The sequence below is a fragment of the Mus caroli genome, chromosome 10 (assembly GCF_900094665.2).
Source record: "Mus caroli chromosome 10, CAROLI_EIJ_v1.1, whole genome shotgun sequence".
Classification (NCBI taxonomy): domain Eukaryota; kingdom Metazoa; phylum Chordata; class Mammalia; order Rodentia; family Muridae; genus Mus; species Mus caroli.
The window spans coordinates 36,403,850-36,422,543 of NC_034579.1; the positions used below are offsets into that span (position 1 = coordinate 36,403,850).

The following is an 18,694-nucleotide window of genomic DNA, read 5'->3' on the forward strand; positions in this document are numbered from 1 at the left end:
ACTTTAAATATTGCAGACCAGAATTTGCTTTGGAGTTATTGTGTTTAAAAATGTACTTGTTATTAATTTAAGAGGGATGTTTCATCTAAGGATTATAACATTATTATGAAAATTTAGTCACTAAGTAACATCAATGAGTTACAACAGTAATTTCTTCCTATTAAGGAAATAACAGAACCTCTCTAAACAGTATCACACAGTGGTTAGAAGTAGTAAAACTGTTGTGAAAATGTGATTTGACCTGCAGAGGCTAGAGCCAGAGCTATATGATGCTTGGTTGTTATTGGTTTTCTGTTTTTGTATGATTCAACTATTTGTATTTGGGAACTTTAAGATCTCTTGTAAAATATATCTTATTACTACCAGGAAAAAGCTTCACACTATCAAAGGTGTATAGAGCAAGGTAAGCCCACACTAGTGGGGGGATTAACAAGTGAGTCTGTGTGATATCAGAACGTGGGACCAAGCGTCTAGAATACACCGTGACGTAAAAACAGCAAGAGAATGCAGCTTCTGTCAGGCAAGATTGGCTAGAGAGAAGGCATTAGGAGGCCTATTGAGACAGTCACCATGGTACATAAGTTCAAATCCCCAGCACCCACATAAAAAGCTGGGTATATCTGAATGTGCTTCTAAGTCTAGTATTGGGGATCAAAGATAGCAGATCCCAGTGGCCACTGGCCAGGCACCTTAGCTGAAACAGCGAGGTTCCAGTTCAGTGAGAGACCCTGTCTCACATGCACGTGCGCACACACACACACACCCATACACTCACACACGTGGTACACAGTGGTGGGCACATAGAGAAGGAAGCATGTAGTAACACATCCTTGAGAGGTAGCAGGATGCACTTTGTTAAGGAATTACACAAATTATTTTTTGCTGTTATTAACTTTTTTAGAAAAAATACATCCAGTGTGTCTTTTAATGGAACCAATGAGCTTTTTATTCAGATAACTATATTTCATTTTAAATATGAATTAGGTGTTCTTGACTAGATGTATTCCCTGAGTGTATTTCTACTAGGTTTCCCTTTAATACCCACCATCCTAGAGTCTCTTAGCGGTTGGGTTTGGCTCCTTTCCTCTCCTTTCAACTCATGTCTCCTCTTGGTTCTCATTAGGGATCAGCTAGATTCCTCCGATACCATAATTCACAGATGGTCACGCCCCTTGGATAAGGTGGTATATTTATACATTTTCCCATACATCGTGCAGAATTACTCACAACACTTACTACTTCATAAAAGCTGTGTGTGTAATTGTTAACTGTGTTACTTTCCAGAAAAAGTCTGTATGTATTCAATACAGAAGCAATTTTTTTCAATTTTTTCCAAAATTGATTGAATTAGATTAAATCCACAAATACAGAACTCACTAATGCAAAACTACAAGATCCATCTCCACGTGGCTCAAGAAATTATTAATCTTATGTATGTGTGTGTATATATATATATATATATATATATATATAAATATATATATATGTACATGTGTATGTAAAAAGGCTTGGGTCTTTACCGCTGCAGCTAGGACAACATGGGAAGTTACACAGGTGACCCTCACTTTTTCGGTCTCTGTGTTTCAGCAAACCTATCATAAATACAAGCACCTCACCCACTAAGCATCGCGGGTTAGCGGCCCAGTGCACGGTGGCTTATTGGTTGATAACCCTCAGAATCACTTAGTTACCCGAGAGGCTGCCTTTGCCTGCCACCCCTGCCAGCCCAGCATGAAAGAGAGCCCAGGAAAAGACCAGGTGCACATCTCCAAGTTGAAGAATCCCCTATTGGAGTGTTCCTTGTGAGAATTTAAAATCCTTGCATCACCTGAGAAGTAGCTGTGAGAATAAATAACAGGCTGTTCATTTGAAATTAATTTAATTCCACTCTATTTCTGTTGGTGGCTGTTTTCTCGGGTCAGTTATTGAAATCACTAAAATTACAGTTTACAGTGTTTGTTCCACAGGAAAGCCATCCTGAGTTTTTAACACTAGTCAAACCAAAAATCTTAGAGGTCTTAGATACTGTATTAACATAGAATTAGCCATGTTTTTTTAAAAATTTTGGTGACTTTCTGTGGTCTAAAATTAGTTGGTTTAAGTTCTAAAACATCATATCCAATCTGTTTTCATGCCTGTGTTAGTATATTAATACTAACCCATATACTAATACTGAGATACATGCTGAGAGCTTAGAAAGGGCAGGAGTAACTTTGGGGGAACATTCTTAAATTTAAACAGATTTTGAATCTAATAACAGACATAGTATTTTGGGTATGTACGTGCCCAATACAGAATTTAGCATTAATATGGTTTGGGTGAAATACTAACATTTTTCATGTAACGTAAAGATGAGAGTGTAAAGAATCCTTGACTCTAAATAAACACGTGGTAACTGATGTGTGTAAGACAAACACTATCGGACGTAATCATGACTAGGCCTAATGTTTGTGTTCGGACCATGTAGGTATGTAATAGGTAGATAATTTCTAAGCTACCCATAGAGACTGTAAATCAGAGAAAATCCCATGGGTTCAAAGTGTAACAACAGTTTATTGCCCTGAAATTAACCTTTCATGTTTCCCTACTTGGCATAATTAAAACCCTAGAATTAAGTTAAATTTAAAGGGCTTCTTGGCCTTTTAAATAATCCTATACTCTTAAAAAACCAGACACACGGGGTGACCAGTTGACCCCTCTCAGAACCTGTTTGCTTTTACTTTAATAGTTTTGGTACATTTGATGGTTCAGTTTCTTAAACTTGTATGTTTTGAAGGATTGGCAGAAGGGGTCTCACTGAGTTCAGTTAAAATAAAAAGCTTTTATCAAAGAAAGGTCGGCTGAGCACGAAATGTGGAAACTGCAGAGACCATTTGTGTCAATGCAGATAGTCTTATATAGTCTAAGGCTTTTTATGGCTTAGGACAATTCATTGACTTTCATAATTAATTTCTGGCCCTAAGACTGAAGAAAGTTTAATTTGTAATGTGTTTTCTATCCCATTTAAGATGGTGAGAAAAGAAAGCCTTAGAGTACGTTTCACACTAGTTTTCATTCAAAACAGTTAAAATAACAATGGAAACACCTATAATTTTAGGTTTCTTTAAATTTAAAAAAAAAAAAACTATCTAAATTGATTAAAAGCTATCTAAAATGATTGTGTAACAGTCAGGTCCTGGGGCTCACATTTGTAATCTCGGCATTCAGGAGGCTGAGGCTAGGTGATTGCTGCAATTTGGAGCCAGCCTGGGCTACAGACTAAGGCTGTCTCAAAAAAACCAAATAAACAAGAAACAAGTAAGATAGCTCTGGACACTGGTGGTTTTCTGTTCTAAGGCACTGATAGCACACTAGATACTGTGTAGCAGCGGGACTGCAGGCCTCCTGTGGCTTGTAAAAACACACAACCCAAAGAACACACAACCCAATTAAACATTTCATGATACTTTCCTATTAGAACGTAATTCTGCTTTCTAATAGATAACTAATGAAAATTTAAAATTCACATTCTGTAAATTTCTTCTGTTTCATTGTCCCTTAACCATTGCGGTTCCAATCATCTAGTGGTTGTCTTTTACTGCTCTTCCTGTGGTTTTTGCTTGTTGAAAGCGTTCAGTTTATTCTGCTGAAAGGAACTAATAAAGTCTAGTTTTCCCTCTCACATGTAAATAATTTGACGATTTAACAAAGCACCTGAAGCTGGAATCCTACAGAGAGGCCACACCTTTTGAAAGTTAGGTCTGAGCAGCCTTATCTGCACAGTGCCTTGATGAGGTCACAGTATGATGGAAAAGCAGGGAGAAGCAGCTAGCTGAGGACGAGGTCAATGGCATAGGGTAGCTTGATCATAGCTGCTTGCTTAGAGCTAATCCAGTCTGGGGGAACAGAGCTACAGTCCTCTGAGAGACATCACCGTGACTTAGTCACCTTGTACTGCACCCCAGCTCGTAATGCCCCACCATTCTACCAAAGACCAGACCTTCAGCACAGAAACCTGGGGAAACAGTCTGTCTAATCTGTAGACTCCAGGGAGGAACAGGGTAGAAGGTAGAAGAGAGGATAGATGAACTAGAGTTATAGGACAAACATTAGCAAACAAACAAACATTGGACGGATGAGGCTGAATATTCTGTGTAATGTTAAAGGTTTGTGGCTCTTGTCCCAAAATACTATCTCATTTAGTTGAAGACTCTCCAGTAGGATAAGTACAGAAACCATTCTGAAAAGAACGATCAGGTATATGTTAACATTGGAATGAACTGTAGATTGTAGGAACTATTCGTAAAAGGTAATTTTGTGACTTAAGGCAGGCTTGCTAGGTGAAGTGTAGATTGAGATGGGCCTGTAAGGAATGAATTTTGAGGAGAGGAATAGAACTAAAACTGGTGTGTTCACTGGGAGACCAGGCGTGACTTGACAGAGTGTTAGATGGGAGGTGTTATGCCCACTTGCATAGATAGTGACGGTGGCTCTAGAGGGGTGGTCTAACGTAAGCACAGTGATCTTCAGATAGGAACACATTGGTTTCACGTTGTAACCTCATTCTTACCTCTCCCTGGAGACAAGAGAGGAGGTAGGTTTGAAATACAAGGAATACAAAGACAATGAATGGAATGCTATTGTCTGAAGTGTTCCAGCATTTAAACTTATCGGGGAGACGGCCATGGCCTTTGAAAAACCTGTTGACAAGCTGTGGACCCTCTCTCCAGAAAAATACAAATGTATCTATCACTGTTACATTTTCTGTGCTGTGATAAAATGCCTTGGTCATAAGCAGCTTTGGGGAAGAAAGGGTTGATTTCAAACTTACAACTCTGATATCACACTCGATCCACTGCAGAGGGAATTCAGGGTAGGCACTCAAGGCAGGACTTGACTCAGAGGCCATGGAAGAGTTGCTCCACGTTGCTTGCTGAGTCAGCTTTCTTATAGCACCCAGGACCACCCAGCCCAGGGGTGGCCCCACCCACAGTATGGACCTTAAATTATCAAGCATCAATAAAGAAAACGCACCCTACCAGACTGGTTTGTCTGGTAGAGGTCATTTTCTTGAGGCTCACTCTTCCCAAATGACTAGCTCATGTCAAGGTATCATAAAACTAGCCAGAGCAGCACCTAAAAACCTCATCATTTCAGGCACAAGTAAAGTATAAAAGGTTCCTTGTTTTAATATGATCTCTCTTAGAAGTGAAGGAGTATTTTTCACCTCTGTGTCTCTAACATTTATACCCAGGTCATTTCTTAAATCAGTGGATAGCTTCGTAACTGCATGGTCTCCCATCTGGGATGGTGCTTTTATCTGCCGGTAAACCGGATCTGTAAACACCCTGAGCGTGTCCCACACCCCCTTAGACGTCTCCCTCTTCTCTGGCTCAGACCAAGATGGCCTGCTGCCCAGTCTTACTTTGTACCAGGTTGCTACCAGGCATTTTGTTGCTTATGCCTTCTTTTCGTAAAACTTCGTTGAGACAGATACTTTTATTCTTATTTAACAGTTATGGGGATTGGTGCCAATGTCTCAGTGTGAATGAAATCAAGATTTGAACTTATTCTGCTTTCTAAATTGCTTCCCATATTTATTTAAACATTATCCTTGTTTAAAATTTGTGAACTTCAGGAGATTTCTGGTTGTTTCTGGCTTATACTTTTTGGTAATAAGGATGTACATGACTAGAAAAAAAAATGGAAGAATTTTAGCTTTTTGATGATCTTAAAAGAATTATAATAAGAGGAGGTAACATGTCTCTACTAAGTGTTGGTTCTGTGTCTTCTGAGACAGTAGCCTGTCTTGATTCAATGCTGTCTTGCGTGAGAATAGGGTTTAAAGTTTAAGTTAGTGCCAAATGCAACAGACAGCGCCCTTAGCTGCTAAACTGCTTGGCAGGTACATTCATGGTGTGTTTCGTTCTTTGCTTAGGTAAGTATGCTGAAGACATATTTGGAGAATTATTCAATGAAGCACACAGTTTTTCCTTCAGAGTTAACTCATTGCAAGAGCGCGTGGACCGATTGTCTGTTAGCGTCACACAGCTTGACCCTAAGGAGGAAGAACGTAAGTTTCTGCTTTCTGTATTTTCCTTTACATTGCGTTAAGGCAGCAGAGATGAGAGTGTTTCCCAATAGTATTAAGTGTGAATATACAGTCTTCCCCGACCTTTGTGTCTGTGCAGAAATAAATCTATGTATTATCTGTAAGAGTGCTCAGCCTGGCTTTCCGTTTCTCTACAAAAAACATCATATTGTCTATACTATCCATCTCTTGATTTTTTTTTTGACATAAAGACATGTTAATTAGACTCTTCAGTTCTTCCTCCCTTAGTCTTTTTGTACTTTTTATCTGAGAAAGTAAAGTTATGTGAAAAGTATCTAAAATCTTAAGGTTTGTAATTTCTTTTCTGAGCCTTTGTGTAGTATTGCTGAACCATTGCTTCTATAGGTAATCGACAGCTACTGCCTGTTTTAAATGAACGTTTCCCCGCCCCACCCCTCCCAAATTGTTCTATGTTAAGAATAAAACAGAAATACCAGGGTTTTGTTCTGTTTTCACTTTTTGTTTTCTTAACACTGCTATTTAGTAATGGTAGAAATTTTAGTGGTAAGAGCAGACTTCATGCTTCTATAGATATCTTGCATGTTAATAGTTGTTTGTTTAAAAAATGCCTTGAGACGTTGATAATTCACAAATTCCTTTCCTTTTTTAATCCATTAAAAAAAGGAAATTAAGAATATAATGTTGACTTCTATGCTGTTCTATAGGTTCTCAACCTCCTTAATGCAGTGGCCCTTTAATACAGTTCCTCATGTTATGGTAACCCAAATCATAAAATTATTCTTAGTGCTCCTTCATAATGGTAATTTTGCTACTATTATGAATTATCACTCATTTGGAGACAGAGGTCTCTCACAGGTATGCAACAATGGGTTGAAAGCCACAGCTATAGAGACTTGTTTCTTGTGAATTTTTCATAATATATTCATCAATTTTTTTTCTGAATAACATCTTTAGTACAAATTCAAGTTATAGATCTAAAAATTTTCCCCCTTCCTTTCTCCCTCTTGCTCCGGCCCCTGCTCACTCCAGCCCCTAGATCTAAATTTAAACAATGAAAACAAAGGCTATCCTAGAAGCAGAGTGTAGAATGTTTGGTTAAATACATTGATGATTAAACACGCTCCTTTTGACATAATGTAATTCCTATTTACCACTCTTTGACTTATCGCACCCGTTAAAGTTGAGAAACAGTTCGGTGATGTCATGTCAGCGTATTTAGCCAAGCTTTATTGGTACAGTCAGTATTAGGACATTTTTAGCCTACCATAAAGAGGTTCCGCTCTAATTTCGTCTCTCACCCACCCGTGGCTTCCCACTGATCTTCCGCATCTCTGATTCCCTTGTTCTGGACATGTCCTATGAATGAATGGCATAGCGGTCTCTTGTGGCCAGGGCATCTTCTGCTTTATTCATAAGATCCTGATGGCTAATGGCATTGAGATTAGAGCCCTGTGTATATTTTCTTGGAGAAATATCAATTCAGTTCTCCCCCCGAGTTTTTTCTTCTAAACCCTGTCCATTTGCCCATTTTGAGATTAAATTCTCTTTTTATTGTGATGTTGTAAGAGTTTTGTTGTACTATAGGTCAAACCCTCTGTCACATGTCTGTGTTTCATCTCCACGTTGCCTTTCTTAGAGGTTTCCTTTGAAGTATGTTTGCATACATTTAATCATGTTCCTTAAAATCCTTAAAATACATCTGTAATTATTACTGCTGAGAAATACATTGTAATCATAAATACTTTCAAATCTAATTTATGCCAAGGTTTTCTTTTTAATATCTAGTTGTAAATATATGCTAGTAATAATGTTTGTATGAATTCAGTTTCATATATATATATATATATATGAACATTTCATTTCAAAATGCTATTACTTTTAAAATATTGCCATCTATTGATTTTCTTCCTTGGCAGTTCCATTTATTTTCTGGCTACTCTCATACTGATAAGTGCTAGTAAATGCCTTAACATCATTAGTAAACTTCGCAGTAAAAGTGTAGATGCCAGTAAATGATTAAAGGTAGGAGTGGCTTAGATTTATGCGTAACTTGCTTTATTTTTTCTGTTATTTCTTTAAAATACACAAAACATGGAGAAAAATTCTAAATCTAAAAGCCGAACTCTTGTTTTGGAATTGTTTTGTGGAGATTTGTGATTCAATTTGGGTTTTGAAATGTAGAGGGAGTTCAAAGAAAGGAACATGAGCATATAATTAAACTACAGAGTATAATAAAGGTATTTTGTATTATCTTTAAGTGGTAGCAACCTAGAAAATGTGTAAGAATGTTATAAAAATTTATACAATTATATTTAATTCAATTTGCTTACAAGCACATTGAGCTAACGTACTTACCATGCGTATAATACTGTTGAGGTAGTGTGAGATGCTGTTGAGTGGAAGGGGCTGTTGTAGCAGTGTCTGCTTTGTCAGTGAGATGACACAGTAAGGAGCTGAAGCTAGAACAGTTCTTCTCTCTTGCATGTGTTTTTTTTTTAATCCTTTACCAAAATGGCTTTGGGCATTTGGCACCCGGCTCTGTTTTGGTTCATAGCTGGTAAGTAGAGAGAGGGGTTGGCACTGACTAATCCATTGCCCCAAGCACAGGCCACTTCTGGTAGCCTGAAAACAGTGTTATGGTAAAAATCAGCCTCAAGAACAGATCTGAGTTTTCCGTTCTGGTGAGCTGCTTAGCTTCCATTGTTGAGCCTGCTGTGTATTTTATAGCTTTTCTGTATTTAAAGATGGAATGGCAGTTTCTCTTTCACTGAAGTGCTGAAAGGTTAAATGTCATGAAAATTAGTGAAAGCACCCATCACGTAGAGTACCTGCTCACTATCTCCCGCACCACTCTCTGCTGATGGGGGGTGGGGGGGAGCTCTGAACTCTGTTCTGATGTTTGTAGGTATGTGACAACAGGAGTGTGGGTGGGCCTGTTGAGATGCAGTTCTGCTGTGACCGTGCTTGTAGAGCAGTACCATTGCTCCCCTGTGACATGCAGACTCATGTGTGCATGAATTGGCCTTAAGAAATGTTAGGGTATCTTAGGGAAAATGATTGAAAATTATGACTGATTACTGACATTGCTGTGGATATTGTATTTGTATACTTACAATACAAATATATATTCAGTATACAAGGTTGTTTCTTCTTTTGATTTTGGTTTTATTTTGACTCTATAAATTAGTCTTGGAATGTGTGGCAAATTTGCCCTCCCCTCCCAAGTGTTGGGAGCCATCATACTGGCTTTGCCCAGTGTTTTAATGTGAAGAAATCACTCTTAATATTAAAACTACAGTTTGGATGAATTTTGATGTAAACCTTATTTAAATATTCTGGAGAGCACAAAAGTAAACAAAGCTAGTTTTAAATTATCACAGATGTGATGGGGCTCTACCAGTTACCGCAGATACTAATGTACAAGATAGTCTCAATCCTGTACGGTTAGGCTGAAATCAGCATAGTACAAATAGAAGAGTAGCCTCAAAACTAATACAGATCACCCATATGTGGTATTTATCGTGTACACAGGAGCTGACACACTAGTAATTAGTCCCTTCAGGCAATTCTGACCGGAAGCTAATGATGCATAAAGGTAGACAGGAGAGATGGCAGAAAAGTACAGAGGTTTCTGTCGGGTGGGCTGGGCAGGAGTAGCCAGGAGAGAAAGGAAATATTGGTGGGAATGCGTCCTAGTGCTTCAGAGCTTGTGAGGACAAAAGCTGCGTTAAAACTCATCTGGAAGATCAGGCAGGGATTGACAGGGATAAACACGATAATAAAATATTTACAACGACTCCTGATTTAAGGCACACAACCTTTGGGGCACGCTAGCTTTATGCAGTACTAATATGTCATTCGGTTGAGTTGTCTTAGGAAAACAAGACGAATCTGTGGTTTTTGTTTTAGTGTCTTTGCAAGATATAACGATGAGAAAGGCTTTCCGGAGCTCCACAACTCAAGATCAGCAGCTTTTCGACCGCAAGACGTTGCCTATTCCATTGCAAGAAACATACGATGTGTGTGAGCAACCTCCACCTCTCAACATCCTCACTCCTTACAGGTCAGCAGATAAGTTAAACCCTGCCGTCTGCCTCACACTCCAGGGTTAAGTGCTTGATTCACGGAACTTTTCATTGCTTTTGAGTCTAGCTAACAGAGAACGGCCTTCCTACCTACTGCTTTCATGAAACCTGTATTCACAGATGAGCTTTGTAGGATCTGACACACAAAAGCCAGGGCCAGCAAAGGTGTTACCATGGAACTATGTCATGGAAGTTGCCCTTGTCTTTCTAATTTAAATTTTAACCATAAGAAATTGAAGCTTGAAATTCCCCAGTGCTGACAGACATCGTTGCAATCCGTCTGTTCCCAGTGTGTACATCTGCCCTGTCTGCATAATGGATATGTAGGTTGTTAATACTTTCCACCACTTACTCTGGTGAAGCCTGGAATGACTCAGTTTCTTGGAAATTCTTTCCCAGGGTTTGTTAAATAGGCAGTTTAAGACATGCAGCACATATCCTGGGGGAAAATGATATTGAAATTGTTGTTGGAAGCTGTAGTTGAGCATGCATGTAAGTAACTGCTAGCACTGAGCTGAAAGTTAGGAAACCCCTTTGCATTTGGTAAGATAGCGAGTTGGTAGCACACCAGTGGAAACGGGAAAGGTTCTCTGTTCTAAGCGACGCTCCTGCTTTCCAGACTTTGTGATTTGGCAGAAGTATTTTTAATTATTGAATTTCCCAAAGGACTTGGAAATTTAGTATTCAGGAAAAGTGGGCCCTACAGTTGAGCAACAGTGCTTTACATTATTAACCAACTCTGAAAGGCGCCTGCATTTCCTTTTTTCATAGTTTCCTTTCCAATTTATAAAAAAAAGAAAAGAAAGAAAAAAACTGTATTAGTATAATACTCTATTTTGACAATATCTATTTATTTTGATATACAATCTCCTTATGTCACCTGGAGTGGCCACAAGCTTGGCCACTTTTCGTCCCTTGCCGTGAGTGTCAGGGTCACTGATGTGCACCCTGCCTGGCAAGGCACTAGTGTGCCCATGCTGTGTGTGTGATGCGCTGTCACGAAGGAAAGCACATGTCAGTGGTAAGCGTTGGTCTGCTTGTTTCTCTGTCTCACCTAATACACTGTTGGACGTGCTGTTTTCCAGGGATGATGGTAAGGAAGGGCTGAAGTTTTATACCAATCCTTCATATTTCTTTGACCTGTGGAAAGAAAAGATGTTGCAAGATACAGAGGATAAGAGGAAGGAAAAGAGAAAGCAGAAGGTATTGTAGAAGTTACTTTTTTTGTATTCCCGTGTTGTCTTTCCCAGGAAACGCTGTTAATCTGCACTTTGGCAGCCCTGCTTTGTTGGGTCCGTGCATGAACGTCCTTATAATTACACAGATCACTAGAGAGTGTCTTGCAGATGTGAGTAAAGTTGATAAATGGAGCCACTGTGTTTCTGCAACACCACGTGGCCTGGCTGTCTTCAGCAGGTTACTTACTGTCTTCTCTTTCCTGTTGCCGGCCTGTTGCGCTTTGCTTTCCACTTTGATAAGATTTTCCCGAATCTGCTTGATTTCATATGTAAAATCTGATGATTTTATAAGCACATGGAAGGAGGAAGAGACAAGTCTTATTTTGGCACAGCAGAGGCACAGTCTGTCTTCACCATGTCTCTGTCTATCTCCGCCTTCCTCAGTCCCCACAATGCCCTCTTGTTGCATGGGTATGTGCTGGACAGTGCCCTTGTGTTCTAGCTGGGGTTTGCAGACTGGTGACTGGCAGGCCAGAGTGCCCCTAAACACAGGTTTTAGTTGCTAAGCACAAGGGATTTAAAATTGTGCTTGAGGTAGAACTCCTGTCAACTTCATAGCATGCCCCATCTTAGACCTGACAGGCTTTTTGTTCATGTGTCACCTGCTTTGTCCCTACCTTCTCCAGGCCTTTCTACACTGTCTCCCCTGATTTCAGTCTCTGGCCGTTTCCCATACAGATAACTTCGTATCTTAGTTATTTGACTAGGGGTTGACAGTTCCATCCTTGGTAAAGCGTTGATACTTAGTAAAAGTAGGTATAGGAGGAAGGATCAGCGACCTTTTCCATCCAGAGGACTTTCTGCTTTAAACCTAGGCGCGCACTATTTTCTATCTGAACTCTCAGTTTGAAATTGAGTTGCTAAACCATGGTGAGAAACTGGGATCACAGTGACCTCTGATCAATTTTAACTCTGAATGTACAGTAAAATGGGTCTCTGTTTTGCTAGATTATCATGGCATTGCCGTTTTCAGTATTGACCTTAGAGTTTTATTTTGTCATAACTTCCTTCTAAGGATTTAGCATTTCACCACTTGGCGTTGTTTCATTATATCTGTTATAGCAGAAAAATCTAGACCGTCCTCATGAACCAGAGAAAGTACCAAGAGCACCTCATGACAGGCGGCGGGAATGGCAGAAGCTGGCCCAAGGTCCAGAGCTGGCTGAAGATGACGCTGACCTCCTACACAAGCATATTGAAGTTGCCAATGGCCCGGCCTCTCATTATGAGACAAGGTTTCATTTGTTTGTTTGTTTGTTTGTTTTTCTAGTGAATGATAAACATTGGATCTACCTGTAATACCTATACTTCTGTACTAGCAAGTCTTGGCTTCTGAACTGTTGAGTTCTAAATTTTGAACTTCTAAATTCTAACTCCCTTGGGCAGGTCATTTTCATATTTGGACTTTTTGTTGTCATTTGTAGGGAAAAAAAAGGTTTACAGTGTATACTTTTCTGATTTGTTTTAGCTTTTATGTAAAGGCTTAACTACCCCCTAGTATTTCAGGTAAAGTGTGTTAGAATGCTGTAGTACAGTGTGTCTGAAATATTTCTGAGGTGTTGATTTTCATTGCATATGCGGCAGGGGTTAAGAAGAGGTTTGATTTTGTTCTTTCTCTGCCCCTGACTTCCTTTCTTTTCCACACCCCTAAATTCAGATGTGTCAGGGATTTCAGACAGAATTCCTTACTTTCTTTTACAGACAAGTGGGCTGGATCTGGGTCCTTTCTCAGTGGCCAGGAGCCCTATCTAAGTACCACGCTACCATAGCAGACATACTTCCAAGCTTCTGTGGAGAAAGCTATGTGTGTTTTTATCATACTGATTTTATTGGAAACTAGCTTAAAGTTTTCTTTTGAAAACACATGAAGTCTTGAGGCATAACTGAAATATTGGGGCCTGTTTTAAGAGAGTACATATCTAAGAGGTACCATCTAGCTACTTTAATTAAAGAAACTGAAAGAATGGAAATTGAAAAAAAAAAAAAAGGTCTGGCCTGTTGACAGTGTAAGTTGAGTACCTTGTGACATGCACTGTGCATGTCTGTTAAAAAAGCTCTGCTCCCAGAATGTGCTGCAGTCAGTAAACCCAGATTCTCACGTGCTCACCTAGAATCTTGGTTTATGTAAATTTCATGTTGCTGTGTCTCAGCTGTATTCTGAGTTTTCTTGCCTCTCTCTGACCGTAGAAGCAAGTTTTCTTGCTCTTACTCCAAGACTTTTGAAAGCCATTATTAGTTTAAGAAAACACAATGTCCACGTGGTAGCAAGTTCCATTTTTATACTTTCCTCACCGGTCATTGGTTAAAACAATTCACACAGAAATTCACGACTGCATTCAGGAGACTGACTGTCCGTGCGGCGATTCTAACAGATGCACTGATGCTGTGTATTTCTTGAAGGCCGCAGACCTACGTGGATCATATGGACGGATCGTACTCACTCTCTGCCTTGCCATTCAGTCAGATGAGTGAACTTCTGACCAGAGCTGAGGAGAGGGTCCTAGTCAGACCCCATGAACCTCCTCCACCCCCTCCAATGCATGGAGCAGGAGATGCAAAGCCCACAGCCGCCTGTATCAGGTATGTGGGACAGCCTCATAATGCTTTGTCTTGGGGACCAGTGACCTGTTCTTTGAAGGGTCAGTCATAAACATTGTAGGTTTTCTGGAAATACTTGATATCCCAAGTATACCATCTCTGTGTGGAAGCAGCCAAAGATTGTCCATAAATGTCTTTTTAAAATAAAACCTGGGTTACAAAACCAGGCGGCACCTTTAGACATTAAAGGTATTTGTTTTCCTCCGATTAGAGCTGGCATTTTCTCCTGGGGTCATTTAGCTAATTGCTTTAAGGATTAGTGTTTTCATGTATGTAATTATAGCTTTGTTGACATGTATAGTTTATTAAGAAAAAATGAGTTTTTTCAATCTAGCAAAGCTCTAAATAAGGAGGTCAAAGATGTTAGGCTGATACTAAGGAAACATATCAGCAACTTCAAGGCTTGTAGCAGCATTTCTGTAAGGCTTCTTTAAAGTTTTATGTGATCCAACTTAGAAATTGTTAACATAGGCATATTAAAGAGGTTTTCTTTCTTTCTTTTTTTTTTTTCAATTAGGTATTTTCTTCATTTACATTTCCAATGCTATCCCAAAAGTCCCCCATACCCTTCCCCCCACTCCCCTATCCCTCCCACTTCCACTTCTTGGCCCTGGCATTCCCCTGTACTGAGGCATATAAAGTTTGCAAGACCGATGGGCCTCTCTTTCCAATGAATACAGACCAGCTTACCATTTTTAGTTTAAAATAGGATATAAACCACAGAAGCCTCCTATGTAATTCTTGCTTATTTGGTATAGCAACCTTAGGAAGAAAGTGGCATAAATGTCTTTGTGTGGTTTTTAATGAGCTGCCATCGGCTTCGCTGAAAATACATATGATGAACCTTAACACCTTCGGTACAAAAACACCATCATCATATTAGCCAAATTCTGCTGTAAGTGTGACTACAGACACTGCAGTGTGGTGGTGGGATGCGGGGGGGAGACACTGCAGCCACCCCGTCACAGCATACAACTGGACACTGTTTACTGAAGGAAGCATGAAACTCCTGAGGAGGTGTGAGAGCTGCATACAAAGTTAGATTATTATAAACCAAAGCATCGCCCATTAATTTGCTTTGTTGTTGTTGTTGTTGTTGTTTGATTTTTGGTTTTTCGAGACAGGGTTTCTCTGTATAGCTCTGGCTATCCTGGTACTCACTTTGTAGACCAGGCTGGCCTCGAACTCAGAAATCCACCTGCCTCTGCCTCCCGAGCGCTGGGATTAAAGGCGTGCGCCACCACGCCTGGCCATTAATTTGCTTGTACACTTTTAGTCCTTATTCTTTGGAATAATGTTAAATAATTTAAAGCTTCTACAGGAACATGTTAGTGGGTTTCTTTTGATGTGGCTACCGGTAATCGTTTATAGTTTCTACAGTCGTGTTCCTTTTTAGCTTTCTGATTAATAACGTCTTGGATGTCTTTGTCTTTTCAGTTCTGCTACAGGTTTGATAGAGAATCGCCCCCAGTCCCCAGCTGCAGGCAGAACACCTGTGTTTGTGAGCCCCACTCCCCCACCTCCTCCCCCACCTCTTCCCTCTGCCTTGTCCACTTCTTCACTAAGAGCTTCAATGACCTCAACTCCTCCCCCACCAGTCCCTCCTCCGCCTCCTCCCCCAGCCACTGCTTTGCAGGCCCCAGCAGTGCCCCCACCTCCGGCTCCTCTTCAGATTGCCCCTGGTGTTCTTCACCCAGCTCCTCCTCCAATTGCTCCTCCTCTAGTGCAGCCCTCTCCCCCAGTAGCTCGAGCTGCCCCAGTATGTGAGACTGTGCCAGTTCACCCACTCCCGCAAGGTGAAGTGCAGGGGCTGCCTCCACCCCCACCACCGCCTCCTCTACCTCCACCTGGCATCCGGCCATCATCTCCTGTCACAGTTGCAGCTCTTGCTCATCCTCCCTCTGGGCTCCATCCAACTCCATCTACTGCCCCGGGTCCCCATGCTCCATTAATGCCTCCATCTCCTCCATCACAAGTTCTACCTGCCTCTGAGCCAAAGCGCCATCCATCCACCCTGCCTGTAATCAGTGACGCAAGGAGTGTGCTGCTGGAAGCCATCCGAAAAGGTAGGAGCGCTGTCAGTGTGCTTCCCCAGTACTCAGCTAGGACAGTGCCTCGTTCCACACTTAGAAGCTTTTGGGTGGTCATGTGTTTATACAAATGGTCTTAGGAAACAGGAATATGTGGAACTTACATTTTAAATGACTTTCAGGGAAAACCAGGAGGGCTTCTTAAAATGAATGAGAAGTTGACAGCCCTGGGTTGGGGGTGTGGCTCAGTGGTTAGGGTGCTTGCCTAGCCCGTGCAGAGCCCTGGGGTGGATCCCAAGTGCTATGTAAGACTGAGCACTCAGTAATTCCAGCACTGGAGAAATAGAGGCAGCGAGGGAATCAAGTTCTAGGTGATTCTTGGCTACACTTAGTCCCATGCCAGCCTAGTCTATCTGAGACTGTCTAAAAAAGAAATTTAAAGCATTGGACTTCTATGATACAGAAAAACTTAATAAGAATTCTCTCGAGTACCTATATTAACCTCCTTAAAATGGTATTCCTAGTGTAGAAGCTATTTATTTGGGGTATTATTGACATTCGTTTTGCCAGATGCCTCTAAAAGATTAAGGTTCTTCTCTTAGAAACAAGAGAGGCCATGTTTAATCATTTCTTAACTCAGCATTTCCTGAGCAGGGGTCAAGCGTGTACAGAATTAATAGTGCCTTTCCCTCAGGAGTGGTAGAGGGGTCGTCTGGTTAACTTCTTAGGGGGAGCTAGAGAGGAGCATGGTGGATAGATACAGAAATCCATAGGACTGTCTCAGTGGGGTGGGGTCACTATACAGTTTACAGATGACCATGTAACAAAAGACTTAATAAGGCAGATGCGATTTTGTTTTCCTATTAGTGGTACTCAGATGCTTTTGGTTTTAATCCAGAAGGATTGTGTCTAGTTTTGGGATCTGATTTAAAGTAATAGGTCTGGCTTTGCTCTGTCAGGTATTCAGCTTCGCAAAGTGGAAGAGCAGCGTGAACAGGAAGCAAAACATGAACGGATTGAAAACGACGTGGCCACCATCCTGTCTCGCCGCATTGCTGTGGAGTATAGCGACTCGGAAGATGACTCGGAGTTCGATGAAGTAGACTGGCTGGAGTAAGACAGCCACAGTGACTTGGAAGATGACTCGGAGTTCGATGAAGTAGACTGGCTGGAGTAAGACAGCCGCCTTGCTCTGTATTGCAAGGCTGAATGCACATGTCCCTCGTGGCGCTTGTTCTTTGAAAATGTTCAGTCATTCTAGTGTTTTGCTTCCTATTCCTCATAATGAATAACCCTTTCCCTCCATTATTTTTGATTTCTATGAAAAGTATTAGCATATATTTCAAACTAAATATTTTGTGGCTTATCTTAATTTTTCCCCCTGGAAAAATATAATTTGGTCCAATAAACTACTAAGTATTAAGCATGGAAAGCCGTTATTAGAGTAGCAGATTCAGTTTTTGATATTCCTTAATTGTGCACTTTGTGATTTTTTTTTTTTAATTTGAAGAATGCAACTGAGACTGGAATCTTGAAGGCAGCTCTGTCTGTGAACGAGCCTTATTCCATTTCTTGGTGTTTTAAATGAAGAAACACTGCCTCGATTATATGAATACACTCAGAAGGAACATGTAGCTTGTAGTGTTGAATTCTCTTAAAGGAATGGTTAGCTTTGGTTATCATTTTGTTGTTTTTGAATACTTGCCTTATTTGAACGTTTAGCAGAGCCCCCTTCCCACTTATATATTGTGTGGTACAGTTTTGCTTGCCTATAGAAGTTTAAATTTTTCCATGTGAAATACTCAGAATAAGCATATGTGTAACTTACATAATGTGAGAATTACAATCTGATGTAATAAACGGTTCATTTTAAAGGCTCTTGGGTGTCGCTCTTGGAGTGAATGCGTTGGTAAGGAAGCATGTGGGAGATTTCAGGGAGCAACTTCAGCTCTATCAGTTCCTTAGTTTTAAAACTCAAACGGTCTCTTATGTGAGGGGACTTTGTGCCATGCTTTTCTGAAGCTACACAGTTCTGTCTCTGTTCCTTATGGTCTTCACATTCCAGCTGGCCAGCTCCCTTCACCTGCCACGTTATCAGTGTGACACCACTCCTGTGGCTTTGTGTGACAACAAGTGGTTAGTATCGCATCGGAGCAAGGTGATGGGGAGACACCGTTAATGTCAGATTACTTGTGTTAAAGATGCTGAGGAGCCAGCTGCCACTTGCTTGCCTGCAGTGCAGTCTCCAGCACTTGGAAGGCTGACAAGATTAAGAGTTTGAGGTCAGTCTGGGGTGCATAGTAAGGTCGGATCTCAGTAAAACAAAACAAAAACTATACTAAATAGAGTTCGACTGGTTGATTGGCTGCCCGGCTAGTTGGTTTGGTTGGCTGGCTGGTTGGTTGGTTGGTTAGTTGGCTGGCTAGCTAGCTGGCTGGCTGGCTGGCTGGTTGGTTGGCTGGCTAGCTGGTTCGGTTGGCTGGCTGGCTGTTTGGTTGGGTGGCTGGCTGGCTGGCTGGCTGACTGACTGGTGGCTGGCTGACTGGCTGGCTAGTTGGTTGCTTGGCTGTCTGACCAGCTGGCTGGCTGGTTGGATTTGCTTTGTTTTTTGAGTGACTCTACTTTCAACCCTGCCTGTGCCTACATCTTGGCCAGTTCTTACCATCAAGATTTGTGCTGTGTTCCCACACC

General features: G+C 40.9%; 1 protein-coding gene across 4 annotated transcripts in view; it reads left to right on the forward strand.

The window, feature by feature from the left end:
* Positions 1 to 17,882, forward strand: part of Wasf1 (WASP family member 1) — a 57,440-nt gene extending 39,558 nt beyond the window's left edge. For 3 of the 4 annotated variants that reach the window (XM_021174190.2, XM_029482863.1, XM_029482864.1), the window contains exons 3-9: positions 5,918 to 6,052; positions 9,962 to 10,115; positions 11,223 to 11,340; positions 12,438 to 12,610; positions 13,776 to 13,955; positions 15,411 to 16,039; positions 16,963 to 17,882. In XM_021174190.2, coding sequence (XP_021029849.1) covers positions 5,918 to 6,052; positions 9,962 to 10,115; positions 11,223 to 11,340; positions 12,438 to 12,610; positions 13,776 to 13,955; positions 15,411 to 16,039; positions 16,963 to 17,120 — 1,547 coding nt within the window. In that variant the 3' untranslated portion in view covers positions 17,121 to 17,882. The remainder of the gene's footprint in view (positions 1 to 5,917; positions 6,053 to 9,961; positions 10,116 to 11,222; positions 11,341 to 12,437; positions 12,611 to 13,775; positions 13,956 to 15,410; positions 16,040 to 16,962) is intronic. The other variant, XM_029482865.1, reaches the window with a different exon arrangement.
* Positions 17,883 to 18,694: the final 812 nt, after the last annotated feature.